The sequence below is a fragment of the Falco peregrinus genome, chromosome 7 (genome assembly GCF_023634155.1).
Source record: "Falco peregrinus isolate bFalPer1 chromosome 7, bFalPer1.pri, whole genome shotgun sequence".
Classification (NCBI taxonomy): domain Eukaryota; kingdom Metazoa; phylum Chordata; class Aves; order Falconiformes; family Falconidae; genus Falco; species Falco peregrinus.
In genome coordinates this window covers 74,918,989-74,936,705 of record NC_073727.1, presented here as the reverse complement: position 1 = coordinate 74,936,705, position 17,717 = coordinate 74,918,989, and the positions used below count along the sequence as shown (strand labels likewise).

The 17,717-nt window shown below is 36.8% G+C and overlaps 1 protein-coding gene across 6 annotated transcripts in view; it reads left to right on the top strand.

Annotated features, from left to right (window-relative positions):
* Positions 1-17,717, top strand: part of KHDRBS2 (KH RNA binding domain containing, signal transduction associated 2) — a 393,310-nt gene that overhangs the window by 136,658 nt on the left and 238,935 nt on the right. For all 6 annotated transcript variants that reach the window (XR_008748216.1, XR_008748214.1, XR_008748217.1 and 3 more), the window contains exon 3: positions 2,063-2,179. Coding sequence is in view for 1 of the 6 variants with exons in the window: in XM_055811149.1 (XP_055667124.1) it covers positions 2,063-2,179 (117 nt within the window). In the remaining 5 variants the exon portion in view is untranslated. The remainder of the gene's footprint in view (positions 1-2,062; positions 2,180-17,717) is intronic.

Here is a 17,717-nt window from a genome sequence, read left to right as displayed (position 1 = left end):
GTTAATTTTCTTCCTATAGCTGGTACAGTGCAGTGGTTTTGGGTTTAGTATGAGAATAATGTTGATAACATACTGATGTTTTATTTGTTGCAAAGTAGTGCTTTACTCTAAATCAAGGACTTTTCAGTTTCCCATGCTCTGCCAGTAAGGAGGTGTTCAAGAAGTCAGGAGGGAGCAGGGCCAGGACAGCTGACCCGAACTCACCAAAGGGATATTCCATCCCATAGAACATCATGCTGAATATATAAACGGGCGGGAGTTGACTGGGAGCTACTGATCTACTGCTCAGAGGCTGACTGGGCATCAGTCAGTGGGTGGTGAGCAGTTGTGTTGTGCATCACTTGTTTTTCTTGGGTTTTATTTCTCTCTCTGTTTTCTCCCTTCTCATTACAATTATTTTCATTATATTTCAGTGATTAAACTGTTCTTATCTCAACACATGGGGTTTAGCTTTTTTGCCAGCTCTCACCATGCTGCTGCAGTGGGAGGGAGTGAGCAAGCAGCTGCATCGTACTTAGTTGCTGCCTGGGGGTAAACCATGATACAGTACTCCACCCTAGACATGTTATTTTGCTAAAAGCAGTTATGTTGGTTTAGGTTTCACTTTACATATTTATTTTTATTGTGATTTCTATTTTCTTTGATGGCTTAACCAGTAATTGAAGACAGTTACAAGTGTTTTGTAATTAAGACACCATACTGAAAGCCAGCTTAGGTTCTGGGGTATTGGGCTTGATTCTGAGTTTGCGTGTTATTAACATAGCTGATGCATTTGTGTTGTTATATTCTTGCTGGCTAAAGTGGAAACAAGAATATTTATCTGGTTCTTTACAATTTTTAAAATAGAAAGTAATGCAAAACAAGGTATGTTACAACATGTTTTTAGACATCCAGGTGTATTTTTGACAGTACCATATTCTTGATTGCTGTTTCTTATTGTCATGTTCTTATGGGGTATGGTTTAGTGGTGGACTCAGCAGTGTTAGTTTAATGGTTGCACTCAATGATCTTACAAATCTTTTTCAACCTAAACAATTCTGTGACCCTATGATTCTATGAATAATCTCTGAAATAAAGACAAGGAAGTGCTGATACAATTATACACCTTTTTCCTCAACTAAGTTTATTCTTTGTTAAAAGCCAGGCCAGAGCACTGTCTGTTCAGACTTGAACAAAGTTCAGGAACATCCTAAGCAAGTGCTGATGGTTCCCAGTCATATTTGAAAGATGGCATGCAATAGACTTTTAAAAAGATTTTGGAAGGCATAAAAAATAATAAATTGAAGAGACTATTCATTACAGAATAAACAAATTATTGTTAGTTAATAGACTCCCCCCTTTTTGTTAGTTTGTGTCAACATAACATTAACATCTCATTTGTTTATTGTTCTGTCCTCTGAATGATTTTCATGTAGACATCTGTCCTTTTCATACAGAAGAAAGTATGTGTCACCTGACTATGCAGTGTTTTAAGAATATTAATAGCATATCAGACAAAGCCCGGCGTTCTTCAGAATCCTCCCAGAAAATAGCCTTGAATATCTACAGTGATCTATTGTTTGTGATTTGTTGTGCTGCTGGAAAAACAGATATTTGAAGTCGATAAACAAAAAAGAGCACTTATTTTAGAATCAATGTGTAAAACATCAATTTCTAAAAACCCATCCAAAGATCTAACTCAGCAGAATATATTACTTTGCCAATAAAGCTGTCTAACTCAGGAAAGAACATATGCATTCTGTGTCTGATAAGCAAAGATCTTGTTTAGCAGTTAGCTAAACCTAAGGAGGCACTGGCCATTTTTGTCCTAGAGAGAAGCCTCCTGGGTTCAAATAAACTGTGAATGCTTTTATGGCCCTTTGTGCTGGGTGAGAGGATACGTACATTCTCCAGACTTGTATCCCAATGAATTCGTCTCAGAACTAAGTAGGAGTATTTTTTTAATGCAAAGTAGACTTTTCTTTTTTAAGCAGCTTGTTTATAAAGATTTATTCAAGTTTTGGGAAAAAAAAAAAAAAAAAGAACCTCTTCATCTAAAATGTTTCTTTTATTTGCTTTCTAGTTCAATTTTGTTGGCAAATTGCTTGGACCAAGAGGAAACTCCTTGAAGAGGTTACAAGAAGAAACAGGTGCAAAAATGTCCATCCTGGGGAAAGGATCCATGAGGGATAAAGCTAAGGTACTGTGTCTGGATTATGGTTGCAATTAGTGTTGAAACATTTGTGCTTTAGCTGTTACACTGAGATTGCCTGTCTACTTATTAATGACTCAATTAATAGATTCCTAATAGACTGACTCCAAGGCTAGTTTGTTTTTTCAAGCAACATCAATTGCTTAAATACAGTTTTTCTCTTGATACGCAAACCCAGCTTCCCATATATTTCTAGACCTCCACAGTTACTATGTTACCACTGGTATTTAAATAGGTCACTTAAAAGAGAAACCAGCTTAAAGTTCATTTGTTCTGGGAGAAGTCTGTTTCTTCTGAGAAAGTATAGCTTCTATAGATTACTGCTGTAATATTGGTGTACATAAATAGGGGTTTTTTTGCTAATTGTTCCTCTAGAGATGGGACTTTTTAAAAAGATTGATTATTTATTCAGGGCATAGTTCTAAAGAAAGATAACGAAGTGGACATTTTGCTTAAATGTGTGTAAAATGTACTATATATATAAAAAAAAAATGTTTGAAATCACTGCCTTGTCAATGCACCGGAAGTAATTGTTTGTAAGGTAAGGCAGCTTCGTATATATCTGTCCTAAAGAGCAAGTGCTGATTGCCTTGTGGCATCTTTACAGACTGTAGAACAGCAGTATTATGGTCAACACGGAAATAATGACTGTTAAATTCACTGAATTTTTTATACTGCATTATTCTGCTTTCCTTTCTGTCACCTCTGTCATTCATCCCAGTAGGTAAAATAATGAAAGCAATAATATTCCAGAATAAAGGAAAGACTAATCAGGATTTTATGGTTGGCATTATTTGGTCTTGGTAATGTGTATCAGTAGTCAGACATGCAATATGAGGTCTTCAGTTGCAAAATTGAAAAAACGCTACAAAACAGACAAATTAGGCACATGGAATGTATCTCACTTTTTCAGAGATTTCTTTATGACATTGGGCATACTGACACTTCAATTATCTATTTACCATTATGTTTTATGATAATAAATGTTGAATACGCTACAGATTTTATTTCTAGGTATTGAGAAGTAAAATATTTTATGACTTTTGGCTTACTTCTGGGATGATAAAAAATGACTCCCTGGATGAATGAATCCATGTGCTGCTAAGTAGCAGTAATTTGCATCAGTGCTGCGTCTGCCAGCTCCATTCACAGCCACCCACTCAGATTATTACTGCCAAGAGCAGCAATTGCCCAGACAAGGGAGTGTGAAGGGCTTGTTACCAACTACAGATGTTTAAGCACAGGTAAATAGATAGGCTAAGTCCACTGATTTTGAGGTTGGTTTGTCATTGTATCATTTTAATTTCATCATAACAGTGCCAGCATGCCAGTTATTGCATTCACTGGTGAGTATGTCAGCAAAAACAAAATTCAGGATATTTTTTCCCCTCTTGATAGAATATTTAGCCTTTACATGTAATCTGAAGTTATTTATGATCTTCATGGAAATTCATTCATATTAGAATGGTGTAAAAATATCAAGTTCCAGAGTAAAATAGCATTAAATATAGCACTGATGCAAGTAACTTCTCTAGAGAAGGCCTCATAAGGGACTGTTACCTTAATCCAATTTAGACATTACTGACATTAAAGAAAAAAATCCCTGTGCAATTGCAGTGAGATATAGGAATTATCTGATCCATGTACATCAATCACTATTACCAGTTCCAAGCAAAAGAGGCTGAGAATGATTATTGGATGGGTAATACTTACAATTAGCACTTCAGAGAAGGAATTCTAGGTTGAGATACTGGTAAACTTAAAGAAAATGGATTTGACTGTGAGCATAACTAATAGCATAGATTGCTATATTGCTAAGAAAAGTACAGCTTGCTATGGTTAAAACAGTTTTTGTGCCATAAAAGAAGCCCACTAGTCTAATTTATGCAGGTTTTTTTCAGATTTAAATACAAATTGCCAGAGTCTGGAGGCTTGTTGTGGTTATTTTGTACCATACAAGAAATCAGTTTATGTATATTGGTGGATGAGTCTTCCTTCTGGAGGAATTTTCAAGAAAAAAAATAAAGTAATTTCTCTCTCTAAACTAGAATTTCCCTAAAGCTGTCTACATTATGCCGTGAACCACAGTAGTCCCTAGGCAGACTGCAGACATGTGCTTTTCCCTCCAGTCCAGTGCAGCTGTATGCTGAGCTGCGCTGGAGCAGCAGAAACAACTTCTGGAAAATACTAAATACATTTATGCCCTAAATCCTTAGGTACTTAGGGTTTGAAAAGAACTGATCCACTGATTTGGGTTTTTTTCATTGCCAAAATGACAGTCAGCAAATGCTTGGCTCTACAATGAACAACTCTGGCCTTACTCTGTAATTTTGGGCGTATGGAGGGGCAGGTTTCAGTTCTGGGAAGCAGACTCTGTCAAGGGAGGTGTATCTGCCTTTCAGAATTCCCTTATCTTTAAAAAAGAAATCTGTGGGTAAATTTCAGTGACTATAGAATTTGGGCTGTTCCTTTCCAGGGCCTCAGGGGACACTCATGAAGAGTGACTTTTGAATATCTGCTGTGCCTACAGTGTGGGAACAGAATAGATTAATTTGAAAAGGCAAAGCAACTTACTTAAAATTAATATTGTGAACAACTCCAATTGTGCACTAAATACCACAGAGTGTATATATGTGCCACAGAAAGTTGTGTTAGAAATTGTCGAAGAGATGCCCAAATGTGACTGCAGCAGCTTTACAGAATGTTATTTGGGTTATAAGGAAAACTTATGATTCTTCCAGAGCAGCATGGCTACTGTGAGTACTTAAATCTCTGTGCTTAAGCTAATGCCAGTGGCTCAGCAGAAATTTAGTTTTCTGTGAAAGGAGGCAGATCCTACAATGTTCTGACAGGAATAAAAAAGCACCGTCAAGAAACATGGACAGGCCACTAGAAGCGACAGAAGATGACGCTGGCTTTTAGATACTTCTTCCTTTTGATTTGGCATGCAAAACTGTTATACTAAAATTTGAAATATTTGTTAGCTGAATAACTCCCATTTATTTTCAAATCATAGAGAAGGTATTGCTCAACATGTTGAGCATAGCTGTGACCACTGAGAACTGTGCCTACCATAAGAGCACAGCCAGTTGCCAGTGAGTTCTTGAGACAGGTTGAGCTCTCATGATCTTGCTAGCTTACATGCTGCTACTAAAGGCTGCAATTCCTGTAGTAATATAGTATTATAAATATGCAAATACATTATTCAGAACAGGTAGTGATGAGATTAAACATAGTCATGTTGAATTGCTTGGCTTTTGATTCTTTTCCATTTCTTTATCTCCTTTTTCCAAGAGCCCTGGAGGTGATTGTACAGGTAAACAATCAAATTGAAGTGACAGGAGAAATCTCATTACAAGTGGAATGAATTGATTGCTTTCATACATAGATGCAGATTTTCTCCTTTTCAACCATGCAATGAATGCTTTTCAGTAGGCCATTTAAAAAAAAAAAAAAAAAAAGTATGCAGTGAGCTGGAATAACTTTTTTTACATAAAATATAGCAGTAAGAGCATAGATTTTCCTTAAAAGAAGCAGAAAGATATGTAGCAATTTTTTTAAACACTTCTATTTCTTGAGCTAGTTACCTACGATAGTTTCATAGGAGAGAGCAGAGTCTTGGGGCTTGCACCATTTCACCAGTCCCTGGTTTTAGATTATTTATATTAGTAGTATTTTTTTTTTATTCAGAATAAATGTACAGCAGTGTGCAATAAACATGCACTAGACAATACATGTAACTTGGTCTTTGTGTTTTGTGGAACTTCAGAACAGAAAGCAAAATGGCAATGATTTCATGTAGATGGGAGTGAAAGGAAAATTTTTGTAGGAAACCCAAGAACATTTAGGGCCAGAGATAAAAAAAAAACAAAACCAAACAAACTGGTGTCATTAGAACTGCCTTTAAGGGCTGCATGGCCTGACTGCAGATTGCTGGAGCTTGAGGAGAGTATGTGGGAAGAGTCAAAACCACACTCCTTCCCTTCCATGTTTCCCTAGAGAACCCTCTACTGACTGGAGAGAAAATACTCATCTAAGGGACACTGGTATGAGGTGGGACCTCACCCTTAGGAACAAGAGGGAGAACAGATCCACAGCATTAATCATAGTCCAACCATGGTACCTATCTGCAACATGACATCATCTCTTTTTGTTAATTTTTTTTTTCAGAGATTAATCAGAGATAGCAGAGTAGATGAGAATGTATATGGTGAGGCTTGCCTGAAATGACTATCTGTAGCATGATAGCAGTAATTAGAAGGTGAAGATAATGCTGTAAAAGAGAGCAAATGAAGGCCGTGATCTGAGATTAATAACTGAAATGGTGAACAAGGCATAGGAAAAGGAAAAATATGTTGAGAAAGGGAAGAGAATTGGCTTGAAAAAATAAATGGCAGGCATAAATCTTTTGGAAAAGAAAAAATCTTGTACAGAATTTTATCTTTTTTCTTTCCCATTGCATGTGTAACTTTATGGTGGGAACGTTCAAAGAAAGATATGTTGGGAATTTCCCAGTAAACACAAAATTATGTAGAAGAGAGGCATGTGGAGGCTCCAAAATTCTGAAACGAAGAAAGGTTGTGAGAGAAATCTTGAAAATATGCAGGTGGTGTAGTTGAAAAATTTTCAGGGTAAAATATTTGTGCTTCTTGTTTTGTAAAAAAAGAACTCTTTTATTTAAAATTTAACCTAAGTGAGTATGTTTGAAAGAGCTGAATAACCAAAGAAAAATAAAATGTTTTGATTTTGCTTTAATAGTATTTCGAGTGTTACCCAAAGGAAGATTTTTGATTATTTTCCATTTTGTTAAAAAATGACAAATGGATTTTTAACCTGATTATTTTTTCCCTGAAAACTCACTGTTCATCAACTGCAAGGCGCTTCTTGCAAGAGAGATTATTTAAACTGAGGAAGCTCACATTGTCTTTGCCAAAGTCACAGGCACTCCAAACATCTTTTTGAACCACTTTTTACTTACATAAAGCAGTATTTGGAAATTTCGTAGCCTGAAAACTAGGCTGTGTATTCCATAAAAGCTAAAACGTCAGTTGCTGCAGTAGCACACAGGCTGTCAACCACACATGAAGAAAATGTAAGCAGTGCTTAAATCTCCTGAATACTCATGTATAATTGCCACCTCAATTTTAAGTCTTTTTACCTAGTGAAATCCTGTCAACACCAGTTCCTGTTTTGCACACTTTCTGTTTATTACCCATTTCTTTCATTGTTTAAACTTCCACATACTTAGGTCTTTTGTCCTGGCTATTTGGAGGATGCTGTTATTAAAGATACCTGTTTCTTTCCTATAAAACATGGGAAATTAGAGAACAGACTTGCACTGCAGGTTTGAAAAATCATGTAAACTATTTGTGACTCATTGTTTGTCAGCTACCGAGTGAACTTTTAACTGCTTTTCTTTTCAAGTTTCCGTTGTTGTTTAAGGTAGTTATTAAAGAAAGAAGGTTTAATCACAGAAGAGTTAATTGCAGTAGAGCTCTCTGCCTTTCATTTGTCTCTGTGTTAAGTACTTTCCAAAGAAGCTCCACTGGGACAATGGTTTGTCCCCTTAAATAGGATATCTTGCACTACCTTTTCTTTTTAAAAACATAGGTATTAAGAACTTGTTGGCAAGTAAAAAGGTGTGAAGTCAAAACACAGAGAATCTACCTAGATTCGATGATTAATGTATTTGCTTTATAGTGTGGGGGTTTTTAACAGCCATATTACACGGGTACCTTATAAAAATTTTGAAAATATGAGATGGTTGCTATGCACACTGTTTTGTTCTCTGCAAATGCTAACTGCCCTGGCTTCAGTCCTGCAACCATTAAATAAATGCGTAAATATCTTAAAGGTTTAATTCCATAGATATATAATGTGAATGGTGCCCAATAACTTTTTGGTTTGAAGCACAATACATTTTTTCATTAGATCGTGTCTACCATAAGTGTAGTGTCTTAACAGCGGAGAGTTGGTTCTCTGATAGCATTCTCTTGAGTTCATTGATTGTTTCAAGATTGTATAAATAATGCTTAGGTAGCCCAAAAGGGAAGAAAAAAGTTGCAAGTTTAGTTTATAGGAGGTGATGATCCATGTATTGCATTATATTATTTCTCAGTCTTAATTGCTTTACTGAAACATGAGAAGTGTCTTCTTTAGTGTCCTGAGTTTCAAAAGCCTTTGAGTGTCACTGCCTGTTATAATTGTTTAAACGTATGCAGCATGGTTACATATGTAATATTTCCTTTCATATGAAAGTGGCAGAATGCTGAACAAGAAGACATTACAAAAGACACTAGAAAGTATATATATATAAAAATGAAAATCATCCAGTGGTCTGTTGCACCAGGTTTTACACTGCTGCCACTGTACTCATGCAGGTGACGTTACTTGCTCTAGATTATGGCTATGGTAGTTAAGCCCAGTGTGTCATCATGAGGTTTCAGCTCTTATAGTTGGAGATACAAATTTAGGAATTTCTATAAAAGTCCATTTTAGTTCTTTAAAACAAAACCTGTAAGTTTACTTCCAGCCTGCTGGGAGTTTTGATCTGGACTTTATACAAAATCCCTGAAATGTTTGTTTCTTAAGTAAGATGTTTCTGTTTCAGTAAAGTACTCTTTTATCATTAGCTGTAAAATCTCTAAGGCAAAGATAGAGCAATGTGTGGCATTGGGTTTAGAAAACTGGCTCACATCCAGAAGCATCAATAGCTGGTTTTAAATCACTAATTGGTGCTCACCCATTTATTCTTTTTCTGTTAGGTTTTCCTCTGCTGTGTGTAAAAGTATTATTGACCTAGACTTTGTATTTTTATCTCTACAGCCAGGGTACCTTACAGTTTACAGCCATTTTACCCTACAAACAGGTTTATGATGAAAACCAGGATTAGGCCCTCAGCATGCCTTCAAGATAAGAGCAGAAGTTACAACAGCACACTGCTTCTGCTGCAACACTTTTTTTTTCCCATTTCTAAATCTCCCCAGCTGCCCGATACTGACTGCTGTGAGGCTGTAAGGGCTATAACAACCAGCAACAACATAAAGTGTAAACAAAAGGAAACAAACAAAAAGCAGATCACCCCATATTTTGTATTTTTAATGATCATTTGCAAAAAACATGTTAACTGTAATCTACATTCTCTCAGTTTTTCCTTTAAGTGAGCATGTCAAAAGGTGCCAAAGGCCTTCACACTCTGAAGCCAGGTTTTGCATGGGGAAAAAAAGCCAAAGAACATATTTTCTCTGTATACAGAGAAATCAAATCTGTTGGCTGGCACAGATGAAAAGAAGAGACCATCTTTACCACTGTTTCCTCCAGTGTTATTTATCTTCTAGCAACCTTCAATTGCTCAGCCACCCTGGGTTCTTTGGAAAATACCTCTTATGTTTCACTTTTAATGTGTTGTAAACTCATTTTTGCCTTCATAGAGGAGGGAGTTTTGGGTAGATACAGATCACAACCAGTATTTCTTAGAATAGCTTTTAGTCTTTAAGCTGTTTTGATTGATAGCAGGTAACTATTCTCATAGCACATTCACTTATTCAGCCTCACAACTGAATTGCACACTCATTATTATGTGGTTAGAGCATGCAGGAAGCCAATTCCAAGTATATACTCAGAGTATAGAGGGTAATACTGCAGGTCAGTGGTAGGCATTCAGAAAATCTGTCAGAGGGTCTTTCATTTCATCAGATGCATATGTAATCCCACAGTCTTCATCTACATATAGGAGTTGTCTTGGATGGGGGCCGAGTTATGGAATCCATTGCTGATACCAGTGTGTGCTGATGCTCAGCAGCCTTTTGGTGTTTTCAGACTCTATGTTCTTGCAAGTTCACCAGCACCAACAGTCTCCAGGGCTTACCAGTCACTGGGAAGTTTTAATGTGCCACCTTTTCAGCACATACTTTTCCTTTCTTTGTCCTTTTCCTTTCTTTTTCTCGCAACTATTTCTCCATCAAAACACAGATACCTATAGAATAAATTCATGCAAACTCACATGGGTGAGACTTCCATGAAAAATGTTTGAATGCTTATCTTTTCATTGCTTGTCTTGGGTGTCTCGTCATGTCCACGAGTACTGTCTGACCCCTCTTATGTTTCACCAGCTCCTCAGAGCTGTGCAAACCAGCTTGTTCCCAGAAGGCTGTTCCTTCTCTTTCCTTCCAGAAGACTCCCATGTTACCAGAGTGCAACAGCTAGGAAAAAAGCAAGTCATCTTCTCTGCTTCCCAGCCGCATCCTTTTAACTAAATTTGTATATTTTAATATCACAGTAAACTGAGGGCTTTCAGTCATGTAACTCCCCTCTGGGACAAAGAGAATATGTTTATTCAGTGAGGATCTTTCTAGCTGGGGAGTCATAAACCTCAATTTTTTATCACATTCCTGCATATTATGGGTTACTTTCTGCTCACCTCTCTGCACTCTGTGTTAATATTGTCTTTCCCCAGATCATTTGTTAGTGCCACATTCCTGGCAGATGGGACGATCTTTTATTTGGTAGTTTTTTTCAGCTTCCGTTTGTTACATCTCTGTCTAGCTTACTGGCTGATGTAGGAACAAAGTCAAATATATGAGGCCGTTGAGCCAAGGCACAGTTAACTGGCACTACTGGGATAGATTCTTCCCTTCTTTATGTTCAAATGGTCCTGTCTGCCTGCGTAATCAATGAGGTGCCTTCTGATAGATGGTCCCTTATCTATCAGAAAGCTCATCTGTGTTAACAGGCATCTCCTTAGTATCGTTGACCAGTGACTTTGGATTTGGAACCTGGCTAGAAAGACCAACTGCATGTTGTCCTTCGATTTATGCAGCTTCAAATGATCTGCAACACAGGAACCGCTGGCTGTTTCAGTTTGTACTATAAAATTCTGGGAAAGTCTATTTGTTTCCATTTCTGTCAAGATTATTTGTTTCCTTGTGGTATGGATTTTTTCCTTCTGAAGATGGTTTGTCATACTTATGCTGAAGATTTAAGATGCTTTTTCTGACATCCCTCTCTGAGTTTTAGAACCCATTTAAGTACATAGTCCATCTTGCTGCAAAGAAAATAGTCTTTTCCCCAGTTCCTCTTGGGTTAAGAACAGGTCTTTGCTTTGGCTGGATGGCTGAACCACTCTGACCTTTCTTAGAGGAGTCAGGCTTGAGGAAAGCTTTTTAAAAGCTTTTTATCTGAATTTATATTTAGAGAGTGAGAGAGAGAGGTGTGGGTGTGTGTGATATAGTGTGTGATATATAGCTGTAATTAATGGTTGACTGTAAATTATTCTAGATTAGCCATTTCCTTCTGATGTCTTCTACACAGTGACTAGGGATGTCTGTCTTTTATACACAATTTGAAATTTCCACGCTATTTAATATTCAACTTTTCTATCCGCAAAAGATGCATAATTGCTTCCAAACTTTCAGGTTTGCTTTGTAACCCATTTCCTAAATGTTTCTACAGATTTGTAGGAAATTCCTGGTAGATGACACCACCTCCATATTAAAAGTATAGCTGAAGTAGCACTACTCTCAGATTATCACCAAATTATGCAATGGAGTTCCTTTCACTTTGGTGTAAAATTTACTGCCCTCACAAGACATACCTGAATACACTTCCAGATTATTCTGTGTCCTAAATGTGTATATGTCACCTTTTTTTGCAATTCTGAGTTTCACGCAGCAGGTAAAGAAAAAACATCAATACCAAACCACACTTTATATCAAAGAAAGATAACTAGTATCGTTCTAGGTCCTCAAACCCCCCAAATTACCGTTTCCTGCCTGTGTACAAGGCACTGTGGCTCCTTGTCTCTGCCACAGTGAGTTCTGCCTTGTTTGAGTCTCCGAAATTCTAGAAAGATATCTTGTCTAGAGATGTGGCTTGTTATTTATGCTGCCTGTCAGCTCTGATCTGGATTTCAGGGTATAGGTCTGAAGTCTGGTGGGCGGTGGGGCCATCTGTTGACTTCTCTAGTTGGGTTCCAATTCTTCTCTGGATCTTCTGCTTGGTCATTATAGGAATATATGAACAAGACTTTCTTGTGCCATTAGAGAAGTCATTTATGACTCTGAATAAGCAACCTGTTCTACACTCAAGGCAGCTGAATTTTTTTAGTTGCAATTTTATAAAAAATGTTATTTGTGAATGGAGACTTCAAATTTGGGTCAGCAGGCTTTTACATATTACTTATGAAAACAACCATTGCAATATTATAGTTAGAGCCCAATTTGCTGCATCTTACTTTCATATAATTAGATACTTACCTGTACACAGTGTCCCCTCCTGAAAAGGGACGCAGTTAGATGTTGTCCCTCAGTATTGGAGCTTGTTTTCATTGGTGCATGATCTGGCCACCAACAGAGTCAAGAATTAGCTATCAGGAATTGCTGGGTCACAGAATCACCATATTTATCTCCTGCCCATCTCTCGGCCAGTCCCGCCCTGAGGCAACAGTAACAAAAGGACCTTGGTGAAAGTTCCTATGCTGGCTTTTTGCTCAGTAAATATTCCCCAGGAGAGGAAAATGCAAAATTGAACAAATAAAAAAAAACAACTTTATGGGCTTTATGTGTCTCAGAGACAAATTTTGGACTATAAATTTTGGGCTGTAAATATTGGAAACAGTCTGCCTTATTGATTCTGTAACTTGTTCACCTGTGATTCCTTGAGAAAAGCTGTAAATACCAAACAATTCCTGCAAGCTTGCGTGCTTATTAGAGACTGAACTAAAGCTTCTGACCTTGTTGATATGCTTTTTTCTTAATGAAATTATGTAGTATTATATGACATAGACTTCTGTTTCTACATACATACGGAAAATTGATTCACAAGTTTTTATTTTTAATTGGAAAGATGGCAGAAAAATCAAGATTACCATATCTTTCTAACCTTGACCTCTGTTGTTTACTGATGCAAAAATAAAGTTCATGCGTTGGTTATGTGCAAAGGTAGGTTAAAACAATCAGTAATGTGGGACACTTATTTAAGTACTTAAAATGTTTTTAATTTGAATAACATTTGAAAATAGTTGGAATGATTTCCATTGACTCCTAAGAAAATCTATAAGATCTCCTCTTAATACTCAGTATCCCAGAAGTGCAATTCTTGTTCTGCTGAAGCCAATAGCAGTTTTGCTAATGACCAGTGAGAAAAATAAATCACACTTAGTATTTTGCTGAGTGAGTAAATGAAATTCAAATGCAATCTCCAAATATTTTTCTATTAATTTTTAGACTAATGTCCCAGCCTGAAGAGTCAGATGTTAGAATGGTAGAGATTTAGCCAGATGTATCACTTTAAGTATTTCCTGCTAACTTGATTCATGGAGTGATATACTTCTGTGTAATTAGTGATGGCATTTTCAAAACAGAATAACCACGGGGGCAATTTAACTGTGTTGAGTTTCATACTCTGTGGCTGATAGTTAAGAAAAGTACATTGTCCTCACAGAAGAACTGTATCAGACCTCAAACAGATGCTGAAAAATCCCTGTTTTATTACTGATTGCAACATAGCGGTGATATTAAGTCTTCACTGTCTCCCTCACATCCAGTGTTAAAACAGACTTACATTTTTCTTAGCTCTGACAGGCCATTTGTAAGACTTAAACCTGGAATAGATTCTTCTCTTTCTGATAAATTAGAGTACTTCCAAAGGACAAAACATTGAGATAGTGCTTCAGGTTTATGCTTTCTCTTCTGAGTTAAAAGTGATGGACCATGGAACTTCAAAGGTGGCAAAAGAGAGGAATGTGGAAGACTAAAGATGGCCCTTAGTGAAGAAAAATATGTATCATTTGAAGTAGTGAAAGATGACATGCCTTCTGTTTTACAAACTTGTAAACTTTAATAAATTTCTGACCTGAAAACAGTTTAAATTTTTTTGTTTGTGGAATATCATAATGTTTTCTATATACCCCAGCAAAGTAAACAAGGTTGTGCACACATGTATTAGGTATTAGAAACAAGCTGCTGAGTAACTCAGCTGCAATCTCCCTCTGTCTATAACATGCCAATTTGGCACCCAAAAGTCTGATTTTGACATCCAGATCTGCACCAAACTCTTCTTGATTTCAGGTCATTCAGATTTCATCATCCAGAGAATCATTTGGTGCTTGCTGGTGCCGTTCGGTTGCTGCCCCTGTCTGCGGGGTAATCTGGTGCTTCCCCTTGCCAAAACGGTTTGGTTGTGAGACTATGCAGCCAACTGGGAGATCCTCTTCTCCCACACATGGCATTAGCAAACCTGAATGGCACAGTCAGTGTGAGCCCTGACACTAATGTCAGCATCCTGGGAGCAGGCAGTAAGTTTTCTTAAAAAAAAGGCTTGGGAAGAGGTAGAGCAGCACATTCACGTGTGAAAGCGAGGAAAATTAAAAAAAAAAAAAAAAAAAAAACACAAAAAAACCCAAAACAAACAAACTAAACAACCCCCCCCCCAAAAAAAAACAACAAAAAACCCCCAAACAAACAAAACCCCAAAAAAACAACAAGGTAATTGTAAGTAAACTAACTCATTGGCTTACAGCAATTTGGGTGACTGTAAGATCTTTTTACGCTTCTGTTTTTTTCCCATCTATACTTTTTCAGAACAGTGATTTATATTCCAAAGTATTTTATTTATTGATGCACGGCTTCATAAAGACGAGGTTTGATCTTGCTGAGTTTTGTTTTATGATTATTGTTCTTGCTGTTTTACATATAGATAAATGCAAAAAGAGCTGGTTTGAATTATTTGCAGCAATTACGTTAAATCCCAGTTTTACATGCATGATGTTATCTGTACTCTTGAGAATCGTGATAAATACTTTTAATATACTTTAATGGGTTACTGTTACAAGGAATTTTGCATTGGCACAATAGAGGCAGCATTACAGTAAATTAAATTACAGTGCACACAATTAAATAGGATAATGAAAAAAAATCAGACTTGGAGCAACAGCTCTTTGGAGTCCTCTGAAATTCGATTCCACAATAAACAGTAGGAGAAGATAGTGAGTGGAATTCAGATAGCTGAGCTTGATATTATTTTGTTTGTAATATCTCCATCAGGGATTAATGTTCTCTTATGCAGAGACATTGATTAGTCTCTGGATTATTTTTCTGATTGATTACTGCTGTAATGTAGCATTCCTTTTTCATTTATCTACCAAACATCAATGTAACTTTAGAGCTGTAACTTCATCTTCATACACTTGTTAATGCAATCTGCAATAATCTGTGGCTTCTCAATAGTAGCTTTAAGGAAATCTGTATGGATTTAACTTGAGCTTATATGTCAAAAAACAAACAAACTGCCTTCCTTTCATCATCCCTGAAAACGAGAAATACTAGTTTTACATATTCTCTGGCAACAGCTCCTTTCCAAGAACACTTGAGCATGAGATACATTTCTGTTTTACCTAACAGCTAAAGTAAGGCATGTGGGCAGCTCTGGACAGGCATTATTTTGAATATGCAATAAAAACAAGAGGTATGATAATAACATTGCAAAAATTATTATTGATTTTTTCCTTATTTTTCTTATTTCTGTTATTTTTATTAGAGATAAACATGAATTCAATCCAATATAGAGCCAGCATTTGGAGTCAGGAGGAATATCAATTTGGCATTGAGTTCCCATCACTGTGTGTCTCTGGCTTTCTTTCCTAGATTCTTAGTTTCCCCACAATAAAAGAGAACAGTTCTTGCTCATCTACTTTAGAAGTGTCTACAGAGAATTAATTCATTGGTAATTACAAATCTGTTTGCAAACACTGCATGTTATTGCACTAAATTCGAAGTTTTTTGGGTTCAGATGTGTGAGCTGTTACCCCCGCAGAATATATCGCACTGCTAAGGAAACCTATGGCTGTGCTCAAGGCTTTCAGATTCTTTCCTCTTTTTCATACTGGTATGATATTTTACCTATTTATAACATTGAATATCACAGTGGTTTAAATCAGATCAACTCCAGTTATGATACTGAAAATTATGAATTTTTGCTTTTACAGAATTCAGGGGGGAGGTGGGAAGGGTAGTGGTTGGCGGTTAAAATACACACACAGAGCCTTACCCTGGTCTCCTGTCATCTTTCGCCTTTCATGGTATCTGAGAAGTTTGTTTAAACCCATGTCTTAACACTTAACACTAGACCCTGGTCGCATACACTGTGTTTAGAAGACATAGGAACATGGTTGGGATATTTTTAGCTTATGGATGTGCATACGCTTTGCTGAAGTTGGGCCTTACAGGCAAGTTCTCCCTTCCTGGGCTTGGAAACCCTTGCTGTGAAAGTCAGTGGCTGCATGTTGTGGGTTTGCTCTTAGGCGCTCCAACAGATGAATGATTTAGGGATATCTATAAACTTTGAAGAATTCACTTGTCATTTTTTGAAGTGGTAAAACCAAAAAAATAAAATTGCTCGGTTTTTCTGTCCAGCTACAGGTCCCACTTCACCTCCTGTTATATTACAGAAGTCTGTTACCAAATGCTTTTTATCTGGCATGAGAGGGAAAGAAAAAGGATGTTTCCTTTGTATTATGTTGTTAATCCTTCTCCAGGGTCTGTTTATAGGGTAGAGAGATATAGGGAATGGCCAGAAAGCCTTACTTCCTTAATTAAAAACATAATTAGCCATGCATATAACTCTCTCAACTCTAGTCTAACACTGGTATTATACTGAGTCTCTGGCTATTAAGAGACTTGATCCAAAGATACATATGTAAGTCCAAAAATAATGTTTCACATTTCTTTGGATTGGTGTAGCAAATGTGTACTCCTGAATAGTTTGACAATAAATTATTAATTGTTTTACTGTTTCAAGGCCAAACTGTTGGTATCCACTGTTGCAAACAGAATTAGTATTTTAGTTTGTTCTTTCAAAGATTTAGCTGCAATTGCTAAAACACACTCCACAGAAATGAACTGCTTGCAATCATCACACAATGAAATATAGGAAGCTTTCTTTTTAAACTAGTTTTAAGTAGGAGACTCAATCACAATGCTAAAAAATCCATGGTAAAAAATGATCTAATATTGAACCTCTGAATAAAAATCTTATTTTCATTCCCTTGATGATCCAGAACCCAGATAATTTGTAATGAGGTTCATATGAGTCTGCGTCTTTTGCAGTTCCTGTATTGCAAATAGCTACTTCTAGTTTTCTCTGTTTTCTGCCATCTTATCTTTCTTTTTTCTTATTACATAAGCAAAGTAATGAATCTGTGGATTTGCATTCTCTTCCCCTGATGCAAGCAGCTATCACAGGGAATAAAGTGGTCTCTCACACTGCTAGCTAGATTATGTACAGTCTTTGATTAATAATGTAGATGGATAATGCTTATTATACCACCAGATATTTTGGGGGGAGAAATTTCTTACCAGGAATTTTCCACTATACTAATGTTGAGTTGTCTGCTTGTCCTGTGGCTACTGCCCAGCACTACCATGCAAAAAGATGGACAAATTCTCACTTGTGAACTCTTTTCTTCTGGACATCACCGCATGTACATGGGGAGAGAGATACTTTCTTTAGCTCCTTAATGCAAGTTACTCTG